General features: G+C 54.0%; 3 protein-coding genes and 1 long non-coding RNA gene across 4 annotated transcripts; all 4 read right to left on the minus strand.

Annotated features, from left to right (window-relative positions):
- Window positions 1-32: 32 nt before the first annotated feature.
- LOC116794588 (protocadherin alpha-2-like) lies at window positions 33-8,977 on the minus strand. Its single transcript, XM_032703362.1, is given in 3 exon segments — window positions 33-127; window positions 6,512-6,541; window positions 6,544-8,977. Coding segments are annotated over 3 exon segments (2,559 nt in total).
- Window positions 8,978-13,629: 4,652 nt separating this feature from the next.
- Window positions 13,630-16,281, minus strand: LOC116794589 (protocadherin alpha-2-like). Its single transcript, XM_032703363.1, has one exon. The coding sequence runs from the start codon at window positions 16,279-16,281 to the stop codon at window positions 13,630-13,632; it is 2,652 nt and encodes an 883-aa protein (XP_032559254.1).
- Window positions 16,282-17,217: 936 nt separating this feature from the next.
- LOC116794242 lies at window positions 17,218-21,135 on the minus strand. Its single transcript, XR_004359734.1, has 2 exons — window positions 20,232-21,135; window positions 17,218-17,445 (listed from the first exon to the last, which is right to left on the minus strand). It is a non-coding gene; the product is annotated as an uncharacterized LOC116794242 (long non-coding RNA).
- Window positions 21,136-21,305: 170 nt separating this feature from the next.
- On the minus strand, window positions 21,306-23,801 carry LOC116794241 (protocadherin alpha-13-like; the record flags this gene model as incomplete). Its single annotated transcript, XM_032702774.1, has 1 exon — window positions 21,306-23,801. A coding segment is annotated over exon 1 (2,496 nt), but the record flags the coding sequence as incomplete, so codon positions are not given.
- Window positions 23,802-26,681: the final 2,880 nt, after the last annotated feature.

Here is a 26,681-nt window from a genome sequence, read left to right on the forward strand (position 1 = left end):
CCGCTGCCCGGCCCCAGCCGCCCCCCCCGCGCTCACAGCCGGGCTCTCCGCCGCACCGGGGCGGAGCCGCCCACACGCCCTTCCTCAGCCTGCAGCGACACCGTGCGCTGCTCCGCCGCCTCACACGCTCACACACAGCGACCAAGCCTCCGCCCGACACACGCATCTCCTCCGCCTTCTCTTCCTACCGAGTTTCTTTATCTTTGTCTCTCCTTTCTTTTTCGTATTTATGGGACGTGCTTCCATATATTCCTCTCTTCTTTACTCTTTCTCCATCTTTTTCTTTCGTCTTTCCGTTCCGTATTTTTCATGTTTCCTTTTTTCTCTTTTCTACTATTTCCTTCTCTTTTTACTCTACTCTCTTTCCTCTGTCTTTCTTCTTTCGTTTCGTTTCCTTCATCTCTACCTTCTCTCTTGCTTCCTTGCCCTGCCGTGTGCGATGCTTTTCTCCCCTTGCCGTTCTCTTCCCATGCCTCTCCCTTTTTTATCTTCGCTACCAAGTTACCGGTGATCTCTGTCGCTGTGGTCGAGACAATCACTGTCGGAGCCATCGGCTCTAATTACAGGGCATCATCCCAGTGCGGGAGACAGTAACCAGTGAGGACACCATGGGAGATGAAATCCCCTCAGCGTTAGAAAAGAACGTCGGTGCACCCCGGTAATCTCGATATACCTCCTTTTCTCCCCTTTGTCATCTTCCTTCCCTAATTACTTCTCTCCTCCCACCTCTCTGTGGATAGAGATAACATCATAGTATGCTAGTAAACTCATTCAATGTTTCATCCTTCATCTTTTTCTCTCAAATGATTTTTCAGTCTTTCACTGCTTTATTTTCTTTCCCCTTTTTACTCCTTCTCCTCTTCGTTTTCCCCCGTCCTTCTCTAACCATCTCTTCTTCCCTCTTTGCTTATTCTCTGCCTCTTTTAACACAGTATTTTCTACATGACTACATCACTCTCACCATGGGGTGTGGACACATCCTTACACAAAACCTCTTCTTCCTCTCCCTCATCAATTTTTATCAAGGCTTGCACAGGGTTCCTGACTACTGGGGATACTGAGGTCCTCGGCTCCAGACAGCATGTAGAGGAAATGTTGGTGCATGCTTGTAATCTTCTCTATCATCCCTTCTTTCCTTTCTTTTTTTCATCTCTTTCTTCCTTGCTTGCTTTTCATTTATACAGGTTCCTTCTTCCCTCCTCCTTTCTCTTCCTTTCTTTTCCTTCTCTTCCTTCCATGCCTTTTACTTTCATGCCTCACACTGCCCTCCTTGATTCCCCTCTCTTCTGCACCCATACTTCTTTTTTCCCCTTTACCAAAATGTTTTCCAAACAAATTGTTTTTTAAGTGTCTACATCATCCTCTTCATGCAGCAGAGACCTGCCCCTTGACAAGAGCTCTCATGGAGGCCTTACCTGCCTCCTCTTGAGGAACAACATTCCTGCTTTCCTCCAGCAAATGCAAAGCAAACAGACTGTCAGCACACCTCCTCTCCCTTCCCTCCCCATCGGGAAGAAGACCACACTCCTCAGCCTCCAGTGCCCTCACAGACCCACCAAATAACACAGCAAGGCAATAATATGGCCAAGAACAGCTGTACTACACTGTGAAGAATACACTGCCCTTGGAATCACAAGACCAGGCCCCAGGTACTTCAACATCTGTGCAAAAAGGCTCCAATGAGCCCAAAAAGCTCCATGCAATTCTCTCACTCAGCAACTCAAACGCAGCCCAGCTCAGCACACCAATCTGCCGTGAATCTGAAGAAACACAGCACAACCACCCCTCCTGAGAACTCTTCATATACCCTGATGAAGGGCCACAATTCCTGCCTCATTTTCCATCTGCTTCATGAAGGACAAGCTCTTGCTTCTCCTTCCAGGCAGACAAGCTCTGACAGAACAATACAGCAAGAACTTCCACACTCAGGGGCATCAGTTCCCAAGGAACTCAGTACTATGATCAATCCAGTAAAACACATGAATGCAAAACAACAGCAGAGAACATCCTCTCCACTCCCAACCCATCTACCTTCAGAGTTCCTCCTCCATCTGTCCTTGCTGCCAATTTCTCAAACCGTGATGGAAGCAGCAAGAAAGAAATGAGAACAGGCAGTGGTGCTTTGCTAGTCCAACCTAGGAATTCAAAAATATTTCAAGGTGGAAGGGACCCATCCAGTCCAGCTGCCCATCCAGGCACATTGGCTCCATCCTAGATGAAGACACCACGAGTGAACAGGAACAAAAGTACAGCTGTCTCTCAGACTCCTCTTCTTTAGCCAGAAGGGACTTACCTGTAGCATCACGGTTTGCTTCTTCAGAAAAGAAATATTTTCAGAGGAGGGGAACTGGTTTTAAGGGACATTGTTCCCTAACACTCTCAGAGACTACTGGGAAAGATGGATAGAAAACAATTATGTACATTCTACAAAAGTCTTGAAATCACTGGAAAAAGCACAGTGCTCCCTTATGCACTTCTATCCCGAGGTAGCAGGAGGGACACTGGAAAGCTAAGGAAGGACATTGTCTCAATGTCAAACTCAGCTCAGTAGAATGGAAAAGTCATCCTCATCCCGCACACTGATGGAAAAGTACCCAAATGTTTGCAACCTCACAGCTGCCAAAACACAGCATCCCATATTAGCCAGTGTTACCAACAAGTTACCAACATTAGAGACAGAAAAACACAACTGTGAGTTTTTGGTACGAAGAGAGAAGAAAACCAAAGAAACCAATTCCACTGTGTGGAAACGCATGAAGAGAACAAACGGGGCACAAGGACAGGCAGAACTGTTGGAGGTCCTGAGAAATCCCAGGCTTTGGCAATGTCTGCAGAGCCTCTTCTTGACATTTTGGACTGGAATCCTCAGTCTTGCACCCTGGGAAATGGCACCTCCACCTAAGCACACATTCTCCAGTCCTTCCCCAAAGACACAGGCTCTGTTCTACACATCATCTCCACGTCCCTCAGGCAAGACTCTTCCCCACTAAAGGAGTCACACCCTTATCACAACACATGCCCAGGCCCCACCTGCTGCCACTCACAGGATCACTTCCACAACATCACAAACCCTGCTCTAAGCATGTCCTAGGTCTTTGCACACCCTCCCCTTCCCTTGCAATTGGCACAAAGAACACACAGAGGGATGCAAAGCCCCTCCCTGTCTGGTGGATGATCCTCAGCTGCATAAACTTTGTGGTTTATGCCTTTTCAGCAATCTCAGATGGAAACACCACAGAGCAGCCCATAAGAACTGAGTTCCTATGGATTTTGTGATATAAATGGCCATGATAGTTCTGACTCCAGTCCACATGGATTTTACACTTCCAGAGAATGACAGCAAATGCCTAAGCACAATATGAACAGGATGGGAGAATTTGTACCATCGGAAACCAGAGCTGGGCTGCTGTGCAGAGTTTCACACGGACATCACAGGCATCACAATGAGCCACCCATGACAACAGGATTTTCGACAGAGGCTGAATTTTCACATGCACAAGTAGGGCAAGAAGAGTGAACCAAGATTACACCCGCCTCACCATGTGCCCTTAAAAATCATGCCTGAGGAGGACCGAGGAACCACCATGGCAAGATCAATGGCTGTGGAAGCTGCTGTAGATGCCCACCACTATACAAGGACAGCAAGTTGAAGTGCTACCCTCCTAGAAAACCTTTGCCAAAATAGGAATCCAGAAGTTCACCAGGAAATGGTCAGCAGTCTGCATGCAACACCCTCTGCACTGACACCTTCTCTGTATCAGGCAGACAGCAGGCACTGTCTCTGGTGGGAGATATTCATACCCTCAAAGAACATGATGGGCATTAAATCTTCATGGATTTACTCAATATCCAGAAGGCCTTCAACTCCATAACCTCAGGATCTAGCAGTGCACACCAGTGCCCATGCTGCCTCATGCTTTCCTCTAGGTATCCCTCATTCCCCACCCTGGGACAGCTGTTCTCAAGACAAGAACATCATCTCACATTCTTGTCTTCTCAAGACACAGCCCATGGTCTTCCCAAAGACTTCCAGTTCCCACAGACAAGTCTTCCCACTGCTCTCAAGGTCACACTTCATAATACCAGGACATGGTCAGGGCCTACTCAGTGCCACTGCCACCTTCAGCTCACAATCTCCCCTGGCTTCCCCAGTCTCAGAAGGAAACATTACACACCTGGGAGAATACTGTTCATAAAGGTGATGTCAGGACCACTCTAAAGGCAATGGCCATTGATTACATGCTGTGGAAGATCAACCCAAATGTTGACAAACACATCAGAGCCAACAATGATAGCTACTGCACAGGAAAATGGGGTGTTGGGTATGGGTGGGGTTTTTTGGGGGATTCTGGGTTTGGTTGTATTCTGTAGGTTTGGGGGTTTTTTAAGAGAACTCCAAGATGTTTTTTAAGGATGTGGCTGTTGATGCAAATATTAACATAACATGAAAACCTACCAGTGTATGGTTGTGCCACCTCACTGGACAATCTGCCCACAATACAGTTCAGAAACACAAGAAAAGATAAACAAACCCTGCACTTTAGGTCACACTCCTCTGCCTGAACACTCTCTACTACTACGTAGAGTAAAAATATACTCGGAGAAAGAACACAGGAAAAATGTGCAATGACTTCCCTGCTTTCACAATGACTCTGGAGGGTCAGCCAAACAGGAGAAATTACCACTGCGAGGAGAAAGACTGTGAAGTCACAAGTGTCATCTTGCATCCCATCTCTTATGGAGGAGAATCAAGGAGGACTGAGTTCTTGATAAGAAAGCACATTTGACACCAGCACGATCAGCAATCACCAACAGCACAGTAAACAGTACCCAGAAGATTGTCCCATGACATGGCCCACGGTCTTCCTGAGGACTTCCAATTCCATCAGACAATTCTTGCCCCTGCTCAAGGTCAACCTTAACATCAGGATATGGCCAGGGCCTACTCAGTGTCACTACCACATCCACCTCTGCAACATGTCACTGTCTCCTTTACCACTTCAGGGCTCCTGCCAGCTTTTGTAGACCAGTGTCACCAATAAGAGCACCACACAAAAAACACAGAGATCGTATCATGTAGACCATGTCCAGCACTCTACTCCTTCTAAAGGTGATGTCAGAACAATTCCAAACGGCAAAGGCATTGATTTCATGCTGTTGTAGAATAACCCAATCACTGACAAGCTCCCCAGTGTAAAGGATGACATCGTTTCTGTAGGAGAATTCAGGTTTCCCATTTTGTTATCAGGGGTTTTTTGTTGGCCAGTTGAGTTTGTTTTTTGTTGACAGCTCTCCAGGACTGTTGCAAGGACATGGTTCATGATGTAAATATTCCAAGAACACCATAACAGCCCAGTGTATGTCAGGCCACGTCTCTGGCCAGGAAGGGAAAACTGTTCCCATTAATGATAGCACCATAAAAACCATACAGCTGATATTATACACACTGTATTCAGCAGACTCCCTGTAGTTGACTATTCACATTTTCTAGTGCTACAGCTATCCCAGATGGAAATCATACACACCTTAGACCTCTGTTACACACCTGAAATGTGTAACATCTAGTTGTAGACATACTGTCAGTGTAGCTGCAATGACACCAAGCAGTGATTTCACGCTCTGAGATAAGTGCCTGAATAAGGACCACAGCACTGTAATGGATGACATCTATACAGGTTAATTTGTGTGATATTTAAGAGAATGTTTCTTGATCAAAAGTAATAACAAATATTGAAAGACTGTCACAACAGGCCAGTGGCAAGCTCCAGCCATGAATGGATGTATATAGCACAATTAAGGGAATCGGGAAAAGAAAATTCCCATTCCTTGGGTCACCATCCTCTGCCTGAATGGGTTATACTACTATACAGAGAAAAAACATGCCGGGAAAAGAACACAGGAAATGAATACTGAGTCTGCTGGGACAATCACAGGGGAAAACTACACAATGAAGAGGGAAACAGTAGAAGACTCAGTTGCCAGAAAAAATCAAGAAGGCAGAGGACAAAGTTTTTCACAATGCTGACATCAGCACGGCCAGGACTCAGCAAAGGTAATAAGGCAGCATGTACTGCCTGGGGTCTGTAACAACTACAGCCTGCCTGTCTTGCACACCTTCAGCAAGCAACAAACAGTACAGGCTACAAAGCTGACACCTCGGGGCTCCTCCCATCGCAAAGGGCAGGGATTTCATTCAAGGCCACAATAAATCACACCCAGAGCAGCAAACCTCAGCTGCGGACAGCAACTGCTCTCAGGTGCCGTAGGACGCTTATTTCGACCTCCCCTGCTCCCATTCCCTTCCCTCCCAAGAGACCTGCACAGGACCTGGTGGCAGCTGCAAACGTGCGATTGACATCCCTAAGCACCAGCCAAGAAACCTCCAGCCTCAGACTCCGGGAACAGAGCCAGAGTCCTAACAGGACCGGCCCAAAAGGCAGGAGAAAAGAGGTAGAAAAGAAAAGGGTCGTCGGGTGACCGGGAGAGAAGCGAGCAAGGAAGAGCCACTGACCGTGTCTAGGAGAGAGGGAGGCTCCGGCTGCGTGTCCTTGGCCGCGGCGCCGGGCGGCGGCGGGAAGTTGGGGCTGAAAACCATCAGGTCGCTCTTGGCCGCGCCGTCCGCCACGCACAGGCTCCGGCTGTGGCGCTGCGAGTACGACCAGCTGCCCACTTCGCTGGCGCACACCAGCGTCGTGGGCCCGGGCCCCGACAGCACGGCCGCCCGCGGCGCCCAGCGCGACGCCCCGTACAGCACCACGGCCAGCAGGAACACGCTCGACACGCCGCAGATCGCCACCACCAGCCACACGTTCGTCGCCGACGACGCCAACGCCGCCGGCCCAGAGCCGCTCTCGCCGCCCGCCAACGAGCGCGGCAGCAGCGACAACGAGCCCGCCGCCGCCGCCAGCGCCGCCTCGCCGCCCTCCACCAGCGACACGCTCAGCGTCGCCGTGGCCGAGCGCGCCGGCTCGCCGTGGTCCCGCACCACGATCACCAGCCTCTGCCGCGGACCGTCCGCCTCCTCCAGCGCCCGCGCCGTGCTCACCTCGCCGCTGTACAGCCCCACGCGGAACAAGGCGCTCTTGCCCCGCGGCTCCCACAGCTCGTAGCGCAGCCACGCGTTGTAGCCCGAGTCCGCGTCCACCGCCCGGATCTTCGCCACCACCTGACCCGACGGAGAACCCCACGCCGCCCACGCCCACAGCGTCCCCGCCTCCCCCGACCCGGACCCGGCCTCCGCCCCGCCGCCCGCCGCCGGCAGCAGCGCCGGCGCGTTGTCGTTCTCGTCCAGCACGAACAGCTGCACCGTCGCGTTGCCGCACAGCGCCGGCTCCCCCGCGTCCACCGCACGCACCTCGAACTGCAGCACCTGCACCTCCTCGTAGTCCAGCGGCTGCAGCGCCCGCAACACACCGCTCTCCGCCTCCACCGACACGTAGCTCGACGCCGACACACCCCCCGCCCACCCCGACCCCCACCACCCCGACCCCCCGCCCAACGCGCCCTCCCACAACGAGTAGCTCACGCGCCCGTTGCCCGCCTCGTCCGGGTCCCGCGCCCACAGCCGCGCCAGCTCCGCGCCCGCCAAGTTGTTCTCCCGCGCCAGCACCGTGTACACCGCCTGCGCGAACGACGGCGCGTTGTCGTTCACGTCCGACACCGGCACACGCAGCCCCACGCGGCCGCCCAGCGACGGAGAACCGCCGTCCTCCGCACGCACCTCCACCTCGTACTCCGACACCCGCTCCCGGTCCAGCGCCTCCCGCAGCACCAGCGAGTACGACCCCGACAACGTCGCCTCCAGAACGAACGGACCCGACGGCCACACCCAGCACCGCACGTCACCGTTCGACCCCGAGTCCCGGTCCCACACGCTCAGCAGGGCCACCACCGTCCCCAGCGACGCGTCCTCGGCCACCGGCACCGACAGCGACGTCACCCGCACCTCCGGCGCGTTGTCGTTCACGTCCAGCACCTCCACCACCACCTTGCAGTGACCCGACAGCGGGGGTGTCCCTTTATCTGTTGCTTTAACATGTACATCGTATAAAGTAACTGCTTCAAAGTCCAGGGCTCCCGTCAGTCTGATTTCTCCACTATTTGCATCGATGCTGAAAACATCTGAGGCAGAGGGAGGAACAACAGTATCGATTTCATATTTCATTTCTCTATTACTTCCCTCGTCTGGATCTGTAGCGTTCACTCGTGCCACCAGCGTCCCCTGTAATGCGTCCTCGGGCAAATGTACATTATACACGGACTGGTTGAACTGGGGCGCGTTGTCATTGGCGTCAAGCACTGAGACCACAAGTTCCACCGTCCCCGTCAGAGGCGGCCGGCCCCCGTCACTCGCCGTCAGCAACAACCGGTGCACGGCCATCGTCTCCCGGTCTAGCGGTTTCGTGAGCACCAGAAACAGGGACTTACTGCGTGAATTACTGTTTTCTTCTTCTACTCTGAAATGCTCGCTGGGGCTGAGTGTGTAAGAGAGCTGAGCGTTCGCTCCGATATCTGCATCAGACGCGCCCTCCAGTGGGAAACGAGATCCCACCACAGACAATTCCGCGATGCTGATGTTTTTTCGGGCAGCGGGGAAGGTCGGGACATTGTCGTTGATGTCGGTGACCTCCAGCTCCACGTGGAAGACGCGCAGCGGCCGCTCCACCAGCACCTCCAGCCGCAGCGCGCACGGCGCGCTCTTGCCGCACAGCTCCTCCCGGTCCAGCCGCGAGCTCACCACCAGCGCCCCGCTCGCCCCGCTCACCTCCACGCTCGCCCGCCGGCCCGCAGACACCAGCCGCAGCCGCCGCGCCTCCGCCTCGCCCGCCTCCAGACCCACGTCCTGCGCCACACGGCCCACCACCGTCCCGGCCTTGGCTTCCTCCGGCACCGAGTACCGCACCTGCCCCGAGCACAGCGCCCACGCCGCCTGCACCGCCACCACCCGCAACACCGCACCCCACACGCGATCGCCCATCGCCCACGCTCAACTCGGACCCCGCACGGGCCCCGCACGGCTCCCGCCGCCGCCCGCACGCACCGGCTCCGCTGCCCGGCCCCAGCCGCCCCCCCGCACTCACAGCCGGGCTCTCCGCCGCACCGGAGCGGAGCCGCCCACACGCCCTTCCTCAGCCTGCAGCGACACCGTGCGCTGCTCCGCCGCCTCACACGCTCACACACAGCGCCAGCGCCGTCACCTCTGCCAGCTCTTCTTACCGAGCTTCTCTTTTTCTTATTTGTCTTCCTTCCTTTTATTTCTCTTCCGGTTTTAATACTTTTTTTCCCCCCTCCCTCTCCTACTGTTCCCTTTATATTATGCTCTCAGTTTTCTCTTCTTTGCCCTTCTGTTCTTTCTCCTGTTCACTGTTGCTCTGCCGCGCCGTATTCTTTGAGCCATTTCCCCTTCTCTTTCCAACCTTCTCTCTTCATCCCCCCTGGCAGCTCCCCAGTCGCCTCCGGTGCCGCGGCGGAGGTCATCGAAGTCGGAACCATCCGCGCTAATTCCCGGGCAGCATCATCAGAGCGCGGTGCTGTAACCGAAGCAGAGGCTGCTGGGGACCAACTTCGCTCAGCGTCCAGAGATAAGGTCGGTATCACCTGGTCATCTACTTTATCCTGTTTTCTTTTCTTCCATTCTCTTCTTCCTTCCTTCCCTCCTTAAATTCATACTGGCTTGCTTTTTATTGATGTAGTTTCCTTTCTTTATCTGTCCTTTTCCTCTTCATTTTCTTCTGCTGTTATCTCTCTTCCTTCTCTTCTTTGCTTATCTTTCAGTGGATACTTTGCCTGTATCTTCTTTCCTCCTACCTGCTTTTACTTGTCCTATTTTTTTCACCTCCTCTTCTATTTCCTTTTTTGTCTCTTACGTCCTTTTTTTCTTACCACAGTTCTTTTCAAATCTCTATGCCACACTCACAATGGACATATCCTTCCTGAACAGCTATCATTCCTCTTCCTTGCAATGATTCCTTCCTTTGATTCTTTTTCCTCTCCTTCTTCCTCTGTTCTTCCTTTCTCTTCTCCCTTATTCTCTTTCCTTCTTTCTTTCTTGCCTCCCTGGGCCATTTCCTTTCTTCCCCTTCCCTTCTGATTCCATCCTTATATATTCCAACCATTTTTCTCCCTTAAGAAAATTCTTTAAAAACAGCTACACCACTGTCCCAACAAAGCACAGACATGATGCCCTTTTACAAAAGCTCTCATTCCTCTCCCTTTCCTCCTCCCACCCATCTGGACAGGGAATTACCTTTCTGCTCACCTCCCATCCCTGCACCTACAACTGCCCCTCCCTTCAGGATGAAAGCCAAACATTGAGCCTTCAGTCATCAGGCAGCTCAAGGACTCAGCAATAACACACCAAGGCAGTCAGATGGCAAAGAACAGCTCTGCCACATCAGAAAACAGTCCACCCAGTTAGATGTCTAAGAAAAACAGGTTCCAGGAACTAAAAACCCAAGGAAGTCGCTCCCTTGGGAACTGAAAACACATCCCAGCCAAGCACAGTGACCCTTCAGAACAAGACTGAAAAAGCACAGGCCAACCACAGCTCCCAACCACCTCTCATAGACTTCTATGAAGAGCTCTTGTACTATTTTTCCTGACCCATGTCTCACCTGCACAGCCAAACAAACCCACCAAGGTGACACCAGGGCATTGTCACTGAGAACATCTGCTGCAGGCCCAACACAGCTACTCCAAGAAACACATTACAGTCAGTGCTCAATCCATCCTTGCTTCCACCTGCTCACCCTGTGCCAGGCAACAGCAGGAAAGGAATGAGAGCAGGCAGTGCTGCTCCAAACCTACAGGCATTTCAATCCAGGTGACATGCAGTCCATCCAACACAAAGATACCAAAAATGAACAGGAACCAAGGTACACCCATCTCACACAGAGCCTCTTCAGTTATCAGTGACTTACCTCATCAGCATCACTGGTTGCTTCTTCACCAAAAAAGAAACTCCAGCACAAGGAGTATTGATTTTAAGGGACATTGTCCTTAAATGCTACCAGCTATGTCCCCTTACAAGCAAGACCAAGACCTCAGAGATGACTGAGGCAATGGCCTGAGAAGAAGGGCTGAATGATACACACTTCAAAATCCTGCAGTTGGCCAACAACATTCCATATCAAAGACAAACAATTAAAGGGAAGAATAATTTCACAAGCAATAGTAACACAGAGCACAGTGATATGCAGAACTACTGCAGGTCCTGAGAGGGTGCCAGGAGAAAAGTCTGGTGTGACTGGCCTTGACTCAAGGTTTTCTACTGGTATTCTCTAGCCAGTGCCATGGGAAATGGCAACTCCACAGCTAATCTGACATTAGCCATTTCCTCCCCAATAACACAAACTGTGTTCTACACAGCATCTCCATTTCCCTCAGGAAACACTCTTCCCCACTCAAACTCACCCTCCCCATCACACAGGTCCAGGATCTACTTAGTGCCACATGCAAAATCACTGCCAAAATATCAAACATCGCTCAACATGCCTCATCTGTAACCCCCCCTCTGCATCTGATCCAGGCCTTTCACATCCTCACCTTCCCTCCAGAGCAACACAAACAACCCATGGAGTTCTGCAAGGCCACACAGCACTTGGCAAGCTCTTCCAGGCTGTGTGAACTTCATCATAAATGCTTTGCTCCTTTTCAGCAATCTCACATGGAAACACATCAGAGCTGTGTGGTAGACTTCAGAAAGGTTCTGGGACTAGAGCTGTGACAGCTCTGAGCCCAGTCCACACACATTTAGATCACCAAGAGAACCCCAGCAAATGCCAAAGCACAAGAGCACTCAAAAGGTCAGCGGAGGGGGAGAATTTGGACCACATGAAGCCAGAGCTGGGCTGCACTGCAGGGCTTGGCCTGCAGATACAAGAAGGAGCCCTGGGTGACAACAGGACACACCATCTCTACTGAGGCCACCTCTGCAGTGCACAAGTCGGGGAAGTTGAGCACATACAGATTACACCCACCTCATCACAGGTACGTACAAATCCCACCTGAGGAGGAGCAAGAAACCATCACAACAACATCAGCAGTTGTGCAAGAAACTCTGGATACCCACAACTACACAGGGACAGCAAGTTTAAGCTTTCCCTTCACACAATACCTTTTCCAAAACAAGTGGTGCATCAGACAACATTCAGCACTCTGCATCTCACCCCCTCTGACCAACACAAGGCCTACATCAGGCAGGCAGCAGCACAAGAGACTGTCTCTGACAGGGGATCTTCAGAACCTCAAAGGACATTGTCAGCATTTAAGTATCACACACTGTCTCATGGTCAGGAAGGCTGTCACCTCCAGACTACACGAGACCCTGGGAGTGGATCTTTAGCAAGAACAAACACTCTGTGCTCATCTTGCTTTCCTCTAGGCATCCTTCCCCTCCCTCTCCAAGATGTGTTCTCAAGACAAACATGTCATCTCCCATTTCTGTCTTACAACATGGCCCATGCCCTTCCCAAGGATTTCCAGTTCTCCCACACAAGATCACTCCTCTTCCCACTGCTCAAGATCACCTTTCACATCAGGAAATGGCCAGGCCCTGCTCACTACTACACGCCACAGTTTTCTTACCCACCTCAACACCCACCCAACTCACTCCTCCCCACCAGTGACAGCACCTTCAAAACACAGACGGTGTCACAGGCACAGGGCACAGCAGACCCTCTACAGCTGACCTGTCACATCTAGGATTCCTTCAGCTCTCTCAGGTGGAAAGGTGGCAGACCTGGGAGCAATACTCTTCCCAAAGGTGATGTCATGACAGCTCTAAATGGCAATGCCTTTGATGTCATGCTCTGAGAGAAAAACTGAAACGCTGGTGAGACCATCAGTGTAACACATGATGCTGACCATGTAAAAGCATGTTATTTGACATTTGGCAGTGAGTGCTTGTACTCTGGTTTCAGGGATTTTGAATATGTTAGTTTGTTCATTGCACAAAAGAAAATTTCCACAGCTTTTAAATGATGTGGCTGTTAACACAAATTTGAAAGAATATAAAAAACCGGAGAGTGTACAAGACATTACTTCCCAGGAACACACGCCCACAACAAGCAGAACAGTGGCAAGAAGAAAAGAAAAACAAAATTTCCATTTCTAACATACCTGCCTGAATACTTTATACTGAACTAAGGCTTTATACTTGCAAAAACATCATAGAAACAGGAAAATGTTACTCACACCTCCCCCTCTTTCCTAAGCAGTCTGGTGGTAGAACGAAAATGGAGAACTTTTGTCCTTGAAATCCTAAAGCTCACCTTGCTTCACATCAATTTGTGAGCAGAATCAAAGAGGAGGAAGGTAGGTTTCCATAAGAAACCCAACTAAAACCAACATGGTCAGCAAAGGCAATAATGCAGCACAAAGCACCTGGGGGACTGCAAACATCTCAACCTGTAGTTCTTCCCCTGCCTCAGTAAGATCGGGTGGAAATGCTATACAGCAGCAAACAAGTTGCCTGAAAAGCTGACACCTGGGGGCACCTCTCACACAATGGGCAAAACACAGGCAATTTAATTCTCCCACCGTGATCAGCAAACATCACCTGTGCACAGTAACTGTTCAACAGTGGAGCAAGACCTTAACGTCAGCCTCACCTCAGCAAGAGAGATGGAGCTACCGAAAGAACTCGGCAAGCGATGCAAAGGTGCCACTGACATCCTTAATCACCTGCAAAGCACCCATCGCCCTGCGACTGCAGGAGCTGAGCCCGGCTCCGAGCACTGCCTGACCAGGGGGCGGGAGAGAAGGGGCAGAAGGGAGGAGGGAAGAAGGAGACAAGAGCAAGGAAGGGCCACTGACCGTGTCGAGGAGAGAGGGAGGCTCCGGCTGCGTGTCCTTGGCCGCGGCGCCGGGCGGCGGCGGGAAGTTGGGGCTGAAAACCATCAGGTCGCTCTTGGCCGCGCCGTCCGCCACGCACAGGCTCCGGCTGTGGCGCTGCGAGTACGACCAGCTGCCCACTTCGCTGGCGCACACCAGCGTCGTGGGCCCGGGCCCCGACAGCACGGCCGCCCGCGGCGCCCAGCGCGACGCCCCGTACAGCACCACGGCCAGCAGGAACACGCTCGACACGCCGCAGATCGCCACCACCAGCCACACGTTCGTCGCCGACGACGCCAACGCCGCCGGCCCAGAGCCGCTCTCGCCGCCCGCCAACGAGCGCGGCAGCAGCGACGACGAGCCCGCCGCCGCCGCCAGCGCCGCCTCGCCGCCCTCCACCAGCGACACGCTCAGCGTCGCCGTGGCCGAGCGCGCCGGCTCGCCGTGGTCCCGCACCACGATCACCAGCCTCTGCCGCGGACCGTCCGCCTCCTCCAGCGCCCGCGCCGTGCTCACCTCGCCGCTGTACAGCCCCACGCGGAACAAGGCGCTCTTGCCCCGCGGCTCCCACAGCTCGTAGCGCAGCCACGCGTTGTAGCCCGAGTCCGCGTCCACCGCCCGGATCTTCGCCACCACCTGACCCGACGGAGAACCCCACGCCGCCCACGCCCACAGCGTCCCCGCCTCCCCCGACCCGGACCCGGCCTCCGCCCCGCCGCCCGCCGCCGGCAGCAGCGCCGGCGCGTTGTCGTTCTCGTCCAGCACGAACAGCTGCACCGTCGCGTTGCCGCACAGCGCCGGCTCCCCCGCGTCCACCGCACGCACCTCGAACTGCAGCACCTGCACCTCCTCGTAGTCCAGCGGCTGCAGCGCCCGCAACACACCGCTCTCCGCCTCCACCGACACGTAGCTCGACGCCGACACACCCCCCGCCCACCCCGACCCCCACCACCCCGACCCCCCGCCCAACGCGCCCTCCCACAACGAGTAGCTCACGCGCCCGTTGCCCGCCTCGTCCGGGTCCCGCGCCCACAGCCGCGCCAGCTCCGCGCCCGCCAAGTTGTTCTCCCGCGCCAGCACCGTGTACACCGCCTGCGCGAACGACGGCGCGTTGTCGTTCACGTCCGACACCGGCACACGCAGCCCCACGCGGCCGCCCAGCGACGGAGAACCGCCGTCCTCCGCACGCACCTCCACCTCGTACTCCGACACCCGCTCCCGGTCCAGCGCCTCCCGCAGCACCAGCGAGTACGACCCCGACAACGTCGCCTCCAGAACGAACGGACCCGACGGCCACACCCAGCACCGCACGTCACCGTTCGACCCCGAGTCCCGGTCCCACACGCTCAGCAGGGCCACCACCGTCCCCAGCGACGCGTCCTCGGCCACCGGCACCGACAGCGACGTCACCCGCACCTCCGGCGCGTTGTCGTTCACGTCCAGCACCTCCAGCAACACCTTGCAGTGCCCCGACAACGGCGGCATTCCCTTATCTCTAGCCCTAACTTGCAGGTTGTATATCGTAACAGTCTCATAATCCAGGGTACCCGTCAATCTGATCTCGCCACTATTTGCATCAATGCTGAAAACATCTGTGGCCGACGGTGGAATAACAGAATCAATTTCATAAATCACTTCTCCGTAAATTCCCAGGTCCGGATCTGTGGCGTTGACACGTACCACTATTTTCCCGACTAAAGCGTCCTCGGGCAAACCTACTTTGTAAACCGACTGGTTGAACTGGGGTACGTTGTCATTCACGTCAAGCACTGAGATCACCAGCTCCACTGTGCCAGTCAGAGACGGCCGGCCCCCGTCACTCGCCGTCAGCAACAACCGGTGAACGGGAGTCGTCTCCCGATCCAGAGGTTTCGCGATTATCAGAAACAAGGACTTACTGTGCGAGTCAGTGTTTTCTTCCTCTATTCTAAAATGTTCGCTGGGGCTCAGTGTGTAGGAGAGCTGAGCGTTCGCTCCGATATCCGCATCTGATGCGTCCTCCAGCGGGAAACGGGAGCCGGGAGGGGAATTCTCCGGTAAACTGATGTTTTTTCGGGCGGCGGGGAAGGTCGGGGCATTGTCGTTGATGTCGGTGACCTCCAGCTCCACGTGGAAGACGCGCAGCGGCCGCTCCACCAGCACCTCCAGCCGCAGCGCGCACGGCGCGCTCTTGCCGCACAGCTCCTCCCGGTCCAGCCGCGAGCTCACCACCAGCGCCCCGCTCGCCCCGCTCACCTCCACGCTCGCCCGCCGGCCCGCAGACACCAGCCGCAGCCGCCGCGCCTCCGCCTCGCCCGCCTCCAGACCCACGTCCTGCGCCACACGGCCCACCACCGTCCCGGCCTTGGCTTCCTCCGGCACCGAGTACCGCACCTGCCCCGAGCACAGCGCCCACGCCGCCTGCACCGCCACCACCCGCAACACCGCACCCCACACGCGATCGCCCATCGCCCACGCTCAACTCGGACCCCGCACGGGCCCCGCACGGCTCCCGCCGCCGCCCGCACGCACCGGCTCCGCTGCCCGGCCCCAGCCGCCCCCCCGCGCTCACAGCCGGGCTCTCCGCCGCACCGGGGCGGAGCCGCCCACACGCCCTTCCTCAGCCTGCAGCGACACCGTGCGCTGCTCCGCCGCCTCACACGCTCACACACACCGACCGAGCCTCTGCACTGACAGATGCATCTCCTCTGACACATCCTGCTCCCCTTCTTCTCTTTCTTTTTCTCATTCATTTTTCCTTAGCGCTTGCTGTTCCCTTCCAAACCTTTCATTTTTCTTCGTCTCTTTTTTTTTTCTTGCTTCCTTCACGTCTCTCTTTTTAGTCATGTCTCCTTTCCCTTCTTGTTCCTACTTCTTTCCCTTGGTACTCTTCTCTCTTTCCTCTGTCACTTTCTTCTTCTTCCTCATTGCCCTGCCGTTCCCCAGTTTTTACACATTTTTCTTTTCATCATCTTCTATTCATCAAGCCCACTGGAAGCTCCTCAGTTGCCTCCAGTGCCGCAGAGGAGACCATCAAATCGGAGTCATCATCTCTCAATATGGGGCATTAGAGCTGCAGTGCATTGGAGCTTTGTTGGGTACCACCTCCACTCAGCATCTACAGGTAACATCGGTGAGTGCTGGTCTTTTCCTTTTTTAGTCTCCTTTATTATTCCATTCTGTTCTTCCTTTCTTTCTTACTTTCGTTCTGGCTTTATTTTTACTTGAATAAGCTCCTGTCTTTCTTTATATGTTCTTATTTCCTTTTTGCATTCCTTTTTTATCCATTCCGGTGTCTCTCTCTTCTCTTTCCCTGTTCTCTTTCCTTATGTCTTTTTTTCTCCTTAACCCTATCCTATATTTCCCCCTCCTCTTATGTTTCTACCTTGTCTCTTCTCTTTTTTCCCCCTTTTCTAAAACATTTTCCAAGTGCTCACAATGAATAAGTCGACTGCGAATAGGTCTCCACCTTCTCTGCACTGATTTCTTCATATCCTTCCCTTTTTTTTCCCCCCTTCTTTTCTCTTCCTTTTGCTCTTCTTTTCTCTTTGTTTTCTTTCTTCCCTCACTGTGCCTTGTCGTTGCCTCCCCTCTCTTCTGCTTCCATCCTTCTATCTTCTGTGCAGCCTTTCCCTTAACAAAATATATTTAGAATACCTACAGCAATCCTACCATAGGCATCGACATGTCCGTCCTTTGGTAACAGATCTCATTTCTCTTTCCTACCAACCCACTATCCCTCTGGCTAAAGAATACCTTGCTTGCTGACCTCCCGCCCATGCACCTCTATCTTCCCCTCCCTTCACCATCAAGGCCACACTCTTCAGCCTCCAGCCCTCTCAAGGACCCAGCAAGAACACACCAAGGCACTCAGATGCCAAACAACAGCTCTGCTACATCACAACACCTTCCACCACCCTCTCTCACACAAGCTGAAGCCAGAGCCACTGAGACATCTCTGCAAACAGGCTGGAAAGGAACCAACACACCCAGGGCAGTTTCTCATTCAGCAACTCAAACCCATCACAGCCCAGCACCACAATCCTCCACAAAGACGGAAAAAGCACTGGGCAAAACTGCTCCTCAGGGCTCTTCAGGTACCTTGATCCTTCCTGACTCACTCTCCACCTGCAGGGTGTCCTTGCCTTCTTCTTCAGGCAGGCACTCCCTGCCACAACAACACACCAGAACCTCAGTATCTATGAGCATTAATGCTCATGGAATCCCTCACTCATCAGCACGATCCACCTGTCACACAGTCCAACAAAAGCCGTGAAGGAAACACCACAGCACTGTCACTAAGAACATCCCCTTGACCCCCAACACATCTCTTTGGGGAAAGGGATTTGGGTCCCTCCTCCAGCCCTGCTGCCTCTCACCCACTCAGCCTGGGCCTGGAAGCAGCACAGAAGGTACAACAACAGGAAATGGTGCTTTGTTGGTCCCATAGGATCAACACCGTGTTGACTCAACATAAAGATGCCACAACTGAACAGGAGCTAATGCCCACCAGTCTCTCAAACACACCCACTTGAGGTGTGTGACTTACCTGTAGCATCACTGGTTCCTTCTTCAGAAAACAAACAACTTCGGGGGAGGGAAAGAGATTTCAAAGGATATTTGTAATTAACATTATCAGTTCCTGGGGAAGCTGGTCAAAAACAGTCACTTCTGTTCCACACAAACTGGACAGTGTGCAGTGCCCTTATGTATTTTTCTCACAGGGGAAGGAGGAAGCAGAACTGTAAGCTATGGACATTCTCTCCAAGTGAAACTTAGCTCAGGACAACAAAGTAGACATCCCCCACATCGATGGGAAATGGCCCAAATATCTGACACACCACCACTGAGAGAGAGGAAATCAACCAACCAACAAAAACACCACAACAAACTCAAAAGTTTGCAGTTTGACAGAGGAGACAAGAAAAACAAATGGTCCCGTCAGGTTGTATAGAAACACAAGTTTCTGGCAAAGTCTTGAATACCAAGACCTCCTGTGTATCAAGATTAAGTGCAGAGAGGGAACCAAGGAAAGGTTTAGAGAAGGCTTGGCAGCATGATGCAAATTTCAAAAAGCTTCTGTTTGACCAACAACATTCCACATCAAAACCAAGAAAGTAAGACACACCCCGCAGATGTCTTCACAAGCAGCAACACCAGAAACAACAACTGTGCCCTGAGATACTCAGAACATCTGGAGGTCCTGACAGGATCCCAGGAGAGCAGCACTGTGTGCTGGGACCCTTCCTGAGGTATTCCATTATAATCTTCCACCTTGCACCCTGCAAACTGGGATCTCCACGGCTAAGTAGACATTCTGCTTTTCACCCCCAACGACCTTTCCACATCCTCATCTTCCCTCTTGACTGGCACAAAGAATACATGGAATGCCGCAAATCCACTCTGGGACTCTTTGACTCTTCCCACAGGACAGCATGCTTTGTGCCTTTGCAGCAATGTCAAATACAAATCAAGTGCTTAAAGGTTTTGTGTTTAGGGGCGTGAACAGCTCTGACCCCTGTCCACACAGATTTTCTTCCTCAAGAAGACCAAACCAAAAGCAGAAGCACAAGTACAATCAAAGTGTCAACTGGGTGGAAGCATTTCTAAAAGAGAAAACCAGAGGTGGGCAGCTCTGTAGACTCATCCAGACACCAGAATGAGCTCTGTGTGACAACAGGACACACCAGCTCTACCCAGACTGACTGGTCAAGAGCACAAGTAGGGGAGAACAGAGCACAGAGATGACACACACCTCCTCAACTGCCCTTAAATATCCTGTCTGAAGAGGAGCACAGAGGCAACAGCTGAGGAAGCTGTTACAGGTGCCCTACAATACCCACACACAGCAGGTTGAAGTGCTTCCCTCCCACAACAGCTTCTCTAAAACGGCACCAAAAATGTTCATCACTCTGCATGTTCCCAACTCTTATCCAACACATTCCCTATGCCAGGCTGCAGCAGCACAGGGAACTGTCTCTCACAGGAAATATTCATAACCTCAAAGGACTTCATGGTCATTTTAAGGCCATATACTATCTCAAGATCTAGAAGGCCTCCACCTCCACACCCTCGGAGACTGGGAAAAGATCCTGGGCAAAACAACATTGAGCCCATCCTGCCTCCCACTTCCCTTTAGGCATCCTCCATTCCACACCCTGCAACATTTAATTCTCCAGAAAAGACCATCATCTCCCAGTCCTCCCATCTTATGACAGGGACCACGGTCTTCCCAAGGATTTCCAGTTCCCTCGTGTACACAAGTCTTCCCACTGCTCAAGGGCACCTTTCACATCAGCACATGCCCAGGCCCTACTCAGTGTCACTGCCACATTCACCTCTGCCACAAGTCACAATCTCCCACCTCAGGCCTCAACTTTTGCTTACCCTCCCTGCAACTCCAACACTGTAAAGCCCACACAGATGGCATCCCATGCACGGTGTCCATCAGACTCTCTGCAGCTCATCCTTCGGGTCAGCAGTTTCAGAGGGAAATGTTACACACCTGTGAGTAACACTCGCTGCAGAGCTCTGCTCGGGACAGCTCTCATGGCAACGGGCACTGATGTCACAATAATAGAGACAGAACAACCCAGATGCTGAGGAGCACAGCAATGCAGCCAATTCCATCCCCTGGGTAGGAGAAATTGGCTGTTATTGTGTTCTTGTGGAAAATAGCCTTTCCACAGAACTTGTAAGTGTAATGTAAATATTGGAAAAAAAAATCAAAACAGGTGAGTGTGCACCAAATCTCTTATCCAGCCACAAACACAAGTTCACAACTACAGCTAACAAAAACTGGGGGAAAACCAACACAAAATAGCCTCAAAATCAATAACAAAGACCCCAAACCAAAACCTTCCCAGTTTTTAGAAGGACACTACTAGGCCAACCAAAATGGAGAAATGACATTATGGAAACTGAAAATACATTAAACCACAAGTCCAAATTGTCACCCTGCCTCACATGACCTGTAGAGCAAAATGTCAGAAGACGAGGTCAGAGAAGAAAGCACATGTGGTACCACCACGGCCAGCAGTCAGCAAGGCCAATAAGGCAGCACACAGGGCCGGGGGACTGTCACCAGCACAGCCTCCTTGGTTTGCCCTCCTTCACCAACCTCGGCTGGAAACGCTACACACCATCACGCAGCAGTGTTGTCTGCAAAGTGACACCTCAGGGAACTTCTCATGGCAATGGGCAGTGATTTAAGTCCAGGGGAGAATAATTCATATCCCCAGCAGCAAATCTCCGCGGCGGACCGTAACCCCAAAGGGATGCCGCTACACCTCTGCTTCTGGCAGGTCCTCCCCGCCCACCACCAGGAGCCGGGGGACTCCGGCAAGGAAGCGGAGGCAGATCAAAAGGTCCATTGATATTCTCAAGCGACCGCAGAGTACCCACTGCCCTCGGGCCGCGGGAACTGAGCCCGGCTCCCGGCAACGCCGGCCCAGGGGGCGAGAGAGAAGGGGCAGAGGGAGGAGGGAAGAAGGAGACAAGAGCAAGGAAGGGTCACTGACCGTGTCGAGGAGAGAGGGAGGCTCCGGCTGCGTGTCCTTGGCCGCGGCGCCGGGCGGCGGCGGGAAGTTGGGGCTGAAAACCATCAGGTCGCTCTTGGCCGCGCCGTCCGCCACGCACAGGCTCCGGCTGTGGCGCTGCGAGTACGACCAGCTGCCCACTTCGCTGGCGCACACCAGCGTCGTGGGCCCGGGCCCCGACAGCACGGCCGCCCGCGGCGCCCAGCGCGACGCCCCGTACAGCACCACGGCCAGCAGGAACACGCTCGACACGCCGCAGATCGCCACCACCAGCCACACGTTCGTCGCCGACGACGCCAACGCCGCCGGCCCAGAGCCGCTCTCGCCGCCCGCCAACGAGCGCGGCAGCAGCGACGACGAGCCCGCCGCCGCCGCCAGCGCCGCCTCGCCGCCCTCCACCAGCGACACGCTCAGCGTCGCCGTGGCCGAGCGCGCCGGCTCGCCGTGGTCCCGCACCACGATCACCAGCCTCTGCCGCGGACCGTCCGCCTCCTCCAGCGCCCGCGCCGTGCTCACCTCGCCGCTGTACAGCCCCACGCGGAACAAGGCGCTCTTGCCCCGCGGCTCCCACAGCTCGTAGCGCAGCCACGCGTTGTAGCCCGAGTCCGCGTCCACCGCCCGGATCTTCGCCACCACCTGACCCGACGGAGAACCCCACGCCGCCCACGCCCACAGCGTCCCCGCCTCCCCCGACCCGGACCCGGCCTCCGCCCCGCCGCCCGCCGCCGGCAGCAGCGCCGGCGCGTTGTCGTTCTCGTCCAGCACGAACAGCTGCACCGTCGCGTTGCCGCACAGCGCCGGCTCCCCCGCGTCCACCGCACGCACCTCGAACTGCAGCACCTGCACCTCCTCGTAGTCCAGCGGCTGCAGCGCCCGCAACACACCGCTCTCCGCCTCCACCGACACGTAGCTCGACGCCGACACACCCCCCGCCCACCCCGACCCCCACCACCCCGACCCCCCGCCCAACGCGCCCTCCCACAACGAGTAGCTCACGCGCCCGTTGCCCGCCTCGTCCGGGTCCCGCGCCCACAGCCGCGCCAGCTCCGCGCCCGCCAAGTTGTTCTCCCGCGCCAGCACCGTGTACACCGCCTGCGCGAACGACGGCGCGTTGTCGTTCACGTCCGACACCGGCACACGCAGCCCCACGCGGCCGCCCAGCGACGGAGAACCGCCGTCCTCCGCATGCACCTCCACCTCGTACTCCGACACCCGCTCCCGGTCCAGCGCCTCCCGCAGCACCAGCGAGTACGACCCCGACAACGTCGCCTCCAGAACGAACGGACCCGACGGCCACACCCAGCACCGCACGTCACCGTTCGACCCCGAGTCCCGGTCCCACACGCTCAGCAGGGCCACCACCGTCCCCAGAGACGCGTCCTCGGCCACCGGCACCGACAGCGACGTCACCCGCACCTCCGGCGCGTTGTCGTTCACGTCCAGCACCTCCAGCAACACCTTGCAGTGACCGGACAGCGGGGGTGTCCCTTGGTCTCTTGCTTCAATACGAAATTGAAATACATTAGTTTCTTCGAAGTCCAAGGCACCTGTCAGACGGATCTCCCCCGTCGTCGGATTGATGGAAATGACATCACTTCCACTCGGGGGAAAGTAGTTGGTTACGGTGTAGGTCACCTCACTGTTACTTCCCTCGTCAGGATCAGTGGCGTTTACCCGCATCACCAGCGTCCCCTCTAATGCATTCTCCGGCAGCTGAACTTTATACACCGACTGGTTGAACTGGGGCGGGTTGTCGTTTGCGTCCAGCACCGAGATCACCAGCTCCATCGTCCCTGTCAGAGACGGCCGGCCCCCGTCACTCGCCGTCAGCAACAACCGGTGCACCGGCATCGTCTCCCGATCCAGCGGTTTCGTTAAAACAAGTTCAGGTTCAATATTTGGTTCATTCGATTTTTGTAAATCCAAAGAGAAATGTTCGCTGGGACTCAGTGTGTAGGAGAGCTGCGCGTTCGCTCCGATATCCGCATCAGACGCGCCCTCCAGAGGGAAACGGGAGCCGGGCATTGTAGATAACTCCGCGATGCTGATGTTTTTTCGGGCGGCGGGGAAGATGGGGGCATTGTCGTTGATGTCGGTGACCTCCAGCTCCACGTGGAAGACGCGCAGCGGCCGCTCCACCAGCACCTCCAGCCGCAGCGCGCACGGCGCGCTCTTGCCGCACAGCTCCTCCCGGTCCAGCCGCGAGCTCACCACCAGCGCCCCGCTCGCCCCGCTCACCTCCACGCTCGCCCGCCGGCCCGCAGACACCAGCCGCAGCCGCCGCGCCTCCGCCTCGCCCGCCTCCAGACCCACGTCCTGCGCCACACGGCCCACCACCGTCCCGGCCTTGGCTTCCTCCGGCACCGAGTACCGCACCTGCCCCGAGCACAGCGCCCACGCCGCCTGCACCGCCACCACCCGCAACACCGCACCCCACACGCGATCGCCCATCGCCCACGCTCAACTCGGACCCCGCACGGGCCCCGCACGGCTCCCGCCGCCGCCCGCACGCACCGGCTCCGCTGCCCGGCCCCAGCCGCCCCCCCGCGCTCACAGCCGGGCTCTCCGCCGCACCGGGGCGGAGCCGCCCACACGCCCTTCCTCAGCCTGCAGCGACACCGTGCGCTGCTCCGCCGCCTCACACGCTCACACACAGCGCCAGCGCCGTCACCTCTGCCAGCTCTTCTTACCGAGTTTCTCTTTTTCTTATTTGTCTTCCTTCCTTTTATTTCTCTTCCGGTTTTAAGAGGGTTTTTTCCTTTCTTTCCTACTGTCCCCTTTATACTATGTTCTCAGTTTTTTGTTCTCTCTCCTTTTCATTGCTCTGCCGTGTCGTATTATTTGAGCCATTTTCCCTTCTCTTTCCAATCTTCTCTCTTCTTTATCCCCCCTGGAAGCTCCCCAGTCGCCTCCGGTGCCGCGGCGGAGGCCATCGAAGTCGTGGCCATCCGCGCTAATTACCGGGCAGCAGCACCACAGTGCGGTGCTGTAACCGAAGCAGAGGCTGCTGGGGACCAACTTCGCTCAGTGTACAGAGACAAGGTCGGTATCACCTGGTCATCTACTTTATCCTGTGTTCTTTTCTTCCATTCTCTTCTTCCTTCCTTCCCTCCTTGGTTGCATACTGGATTGCTTTTTATTTATGCAGTCTCCTTTCTTTATCTATCCTTTTCCTCTTCATTTTCTTCTGCTGTTATCTCTCTTCCTTCTCTTCTTTGCTTACCTTTAAGTAGATTCTTTGCCTATATCTTCTTTCCTCCTACCTGCTTTTACTTGTCCTATTTTTTTCACCTCTCCTTCTATTTCCTTTCTTGTCTCCTACATCCTTTTTTTCTTACCAAAATTCTTTTCAAATCTCTATGCCATACTGACAATGGACATATCCTTCCTGAACAGCTCTTATTCCTCTTCCTTGCAACAATTCCTTCTTTTGTTTGTTTGTTTCTTTGTTTTTTTCTCTCTTTCTTTCTCTGTTCTTTCTGCCTCTTCTCCTTTATTCTCTTTCCTTGTTTGCCTTGCTGGGGCATTTCCTTTCTTCCCCTTCCCTTCTGATTCCATCCTTGTAGATTCCAACCATTTTTCTCCCTTAAGAAAATTCTTTAAAAACAGCTACACCACTGTCCCAACAAAGCACAGACATGATGCCCTTTCACAAAAGCTCTCATTCCTCTCCCTTTCCTCCTCCCACCCATCTGGACAGGGAATTACCTTTCTGCTCACCTCCCATCCCTGCACCTACAACTGCCCCTCCCTTCAGGATGAAAGCCAAACATTGAGCCTTCAGTCATCAGGCAGATCAAGGACTCAGCAATAACACACCAAGACAGTCAGATGGCAAAGAACAGCTCTGCCACATCAGAAAACAGTCCACCCAGTTAGATGTCTAAGAAAAACAGGTTCCAAGAACTAAAAACCCAAGGAAGTCTCTCCCTTGGGAACTGAAAACACATCCCAGCCAAGCACAATGACCCTTCAAAACGAGACTGAAAAAGCACAGGCCAACCACAGCTCCCAACCACTTCTCATAGACTTCTGTGAAGAGCTCTTGTACTATTTTTCCTGACCCATGTCCCACCTGCACAGCCAAACAAACCCACCAAGGTGACACCAGGGCATTGTCACTGAGAACATCTGCTGCAGGCCCAACACAGCTATTACAAGAAACACATTACAGTCAGTGCTCAAGCCATCCTTGCTTCCACCTGCTCACCCTGTGCCAGGCAACAGCAGGAAAGGAATGAGAGCAGGTAGTGCTGCTCCAAACCTACAGGCATTTCAATCCAGGTGACATGCAGTCCATCCAACACAAAGATACCAAAAATGAACAGGAACCAAGGTACACCCATCTCACACAGAGCCTCTTCAGTTATCAGTGACTTACCTCATCAGCATCACTTGTTGCTTCTTCACAAACAGAAACTCCAGCACAAGGAGTATTGATTTTAAGGGACATTGTCCGTAAATGCTACCAGCTATGTCCCCTTACAAACAAGACCAAGACCTCAGAGATGACTGAGGCAATGGCCTGAGAAGAAGGGCTGAATGATACACATTTCAAAAACCTGCAGTTTGGCCCACAATGTTCCACATCAAAGACAAGCAATTAAGGGGATTAATAACTTCACAGGCAATAGTAACACAGAGGACAGAGCACCAGGATATGCAGAACTACTGCAGGTCCTGAGACGGTACCAGGAGAGAAGCCTGATGTGACTTTACTCAAGGTTTTCTACTGGTATTCTCTAGCCAGTGCCATGGGAAATGGCAACGCCACAGCTAGTCTGACATTAGCCATTTCCTCCCCAATAACACCAACTGTGTTCTACACAGCATCTCCATTTCCCTCAGGAAACACTCTTCCCCACCCAAACTCACCCTCCCCATCACACAGGCCCAGGATCTACTTAGTGCCACATGCAAAATCACTGACAAAATATCAAACATCGCTCAACATGCCTCATCTGTAACCCCCCCTCTGCATCTGATCCAGGCCTTTCACATCCTCACCTTCCCTCCAGAGCAACACAAACAACCCATGGAGTTCTGCAAGGCCACACAGCACTTGGCAAAGCTCTTCCAGGCTGTGTGAACTTCCCCATAAATGCTTTGCTCCTTTTCAGCAATCTCACATGGAAACACATCAGAGCTGTGTGGTAGACTTCAGAAAGGTTCTGGGATTAGAGCTGTGACAGCTCTGAGCCCAGTCCACACACATTTAGATCACCAAGAGAACCCCAGCAAATGCCAAAGCACAAGAGCACTCAAAAGGTCAGCAGAGGGGGAGAATTTGGACCACATGAAGCCAGAGCTGGGCTGCACTGCAGGGCTTGG

This window comes from Chiroxiphia lanceolata, chromosome 15 (assembly GCF_009829145.1).
Source record: "Chiroxiphia lanceolata isolate bChiLan1 chromosome 15, bChiLan1.pri, whole genome shotgun sequence".
NCBI classification, from domain to species: domain Eukaryota; kingdom Metazoa; phylum Chordata; class Aves; order Passeriformes; family Pipridae; genus Chiroxiphia; species Chiroxiphia lanceolata.

Excerpts from the sequence above, each read along its gene's own strand:
- LOC116794589 (XM_032703363.1), bottom strand. The coding sequence starts at position 16,281 with ATGGGCGATCGCGTGTGGGGTGCGGTGTTGCGGGTGGTGGCGGTGCAG.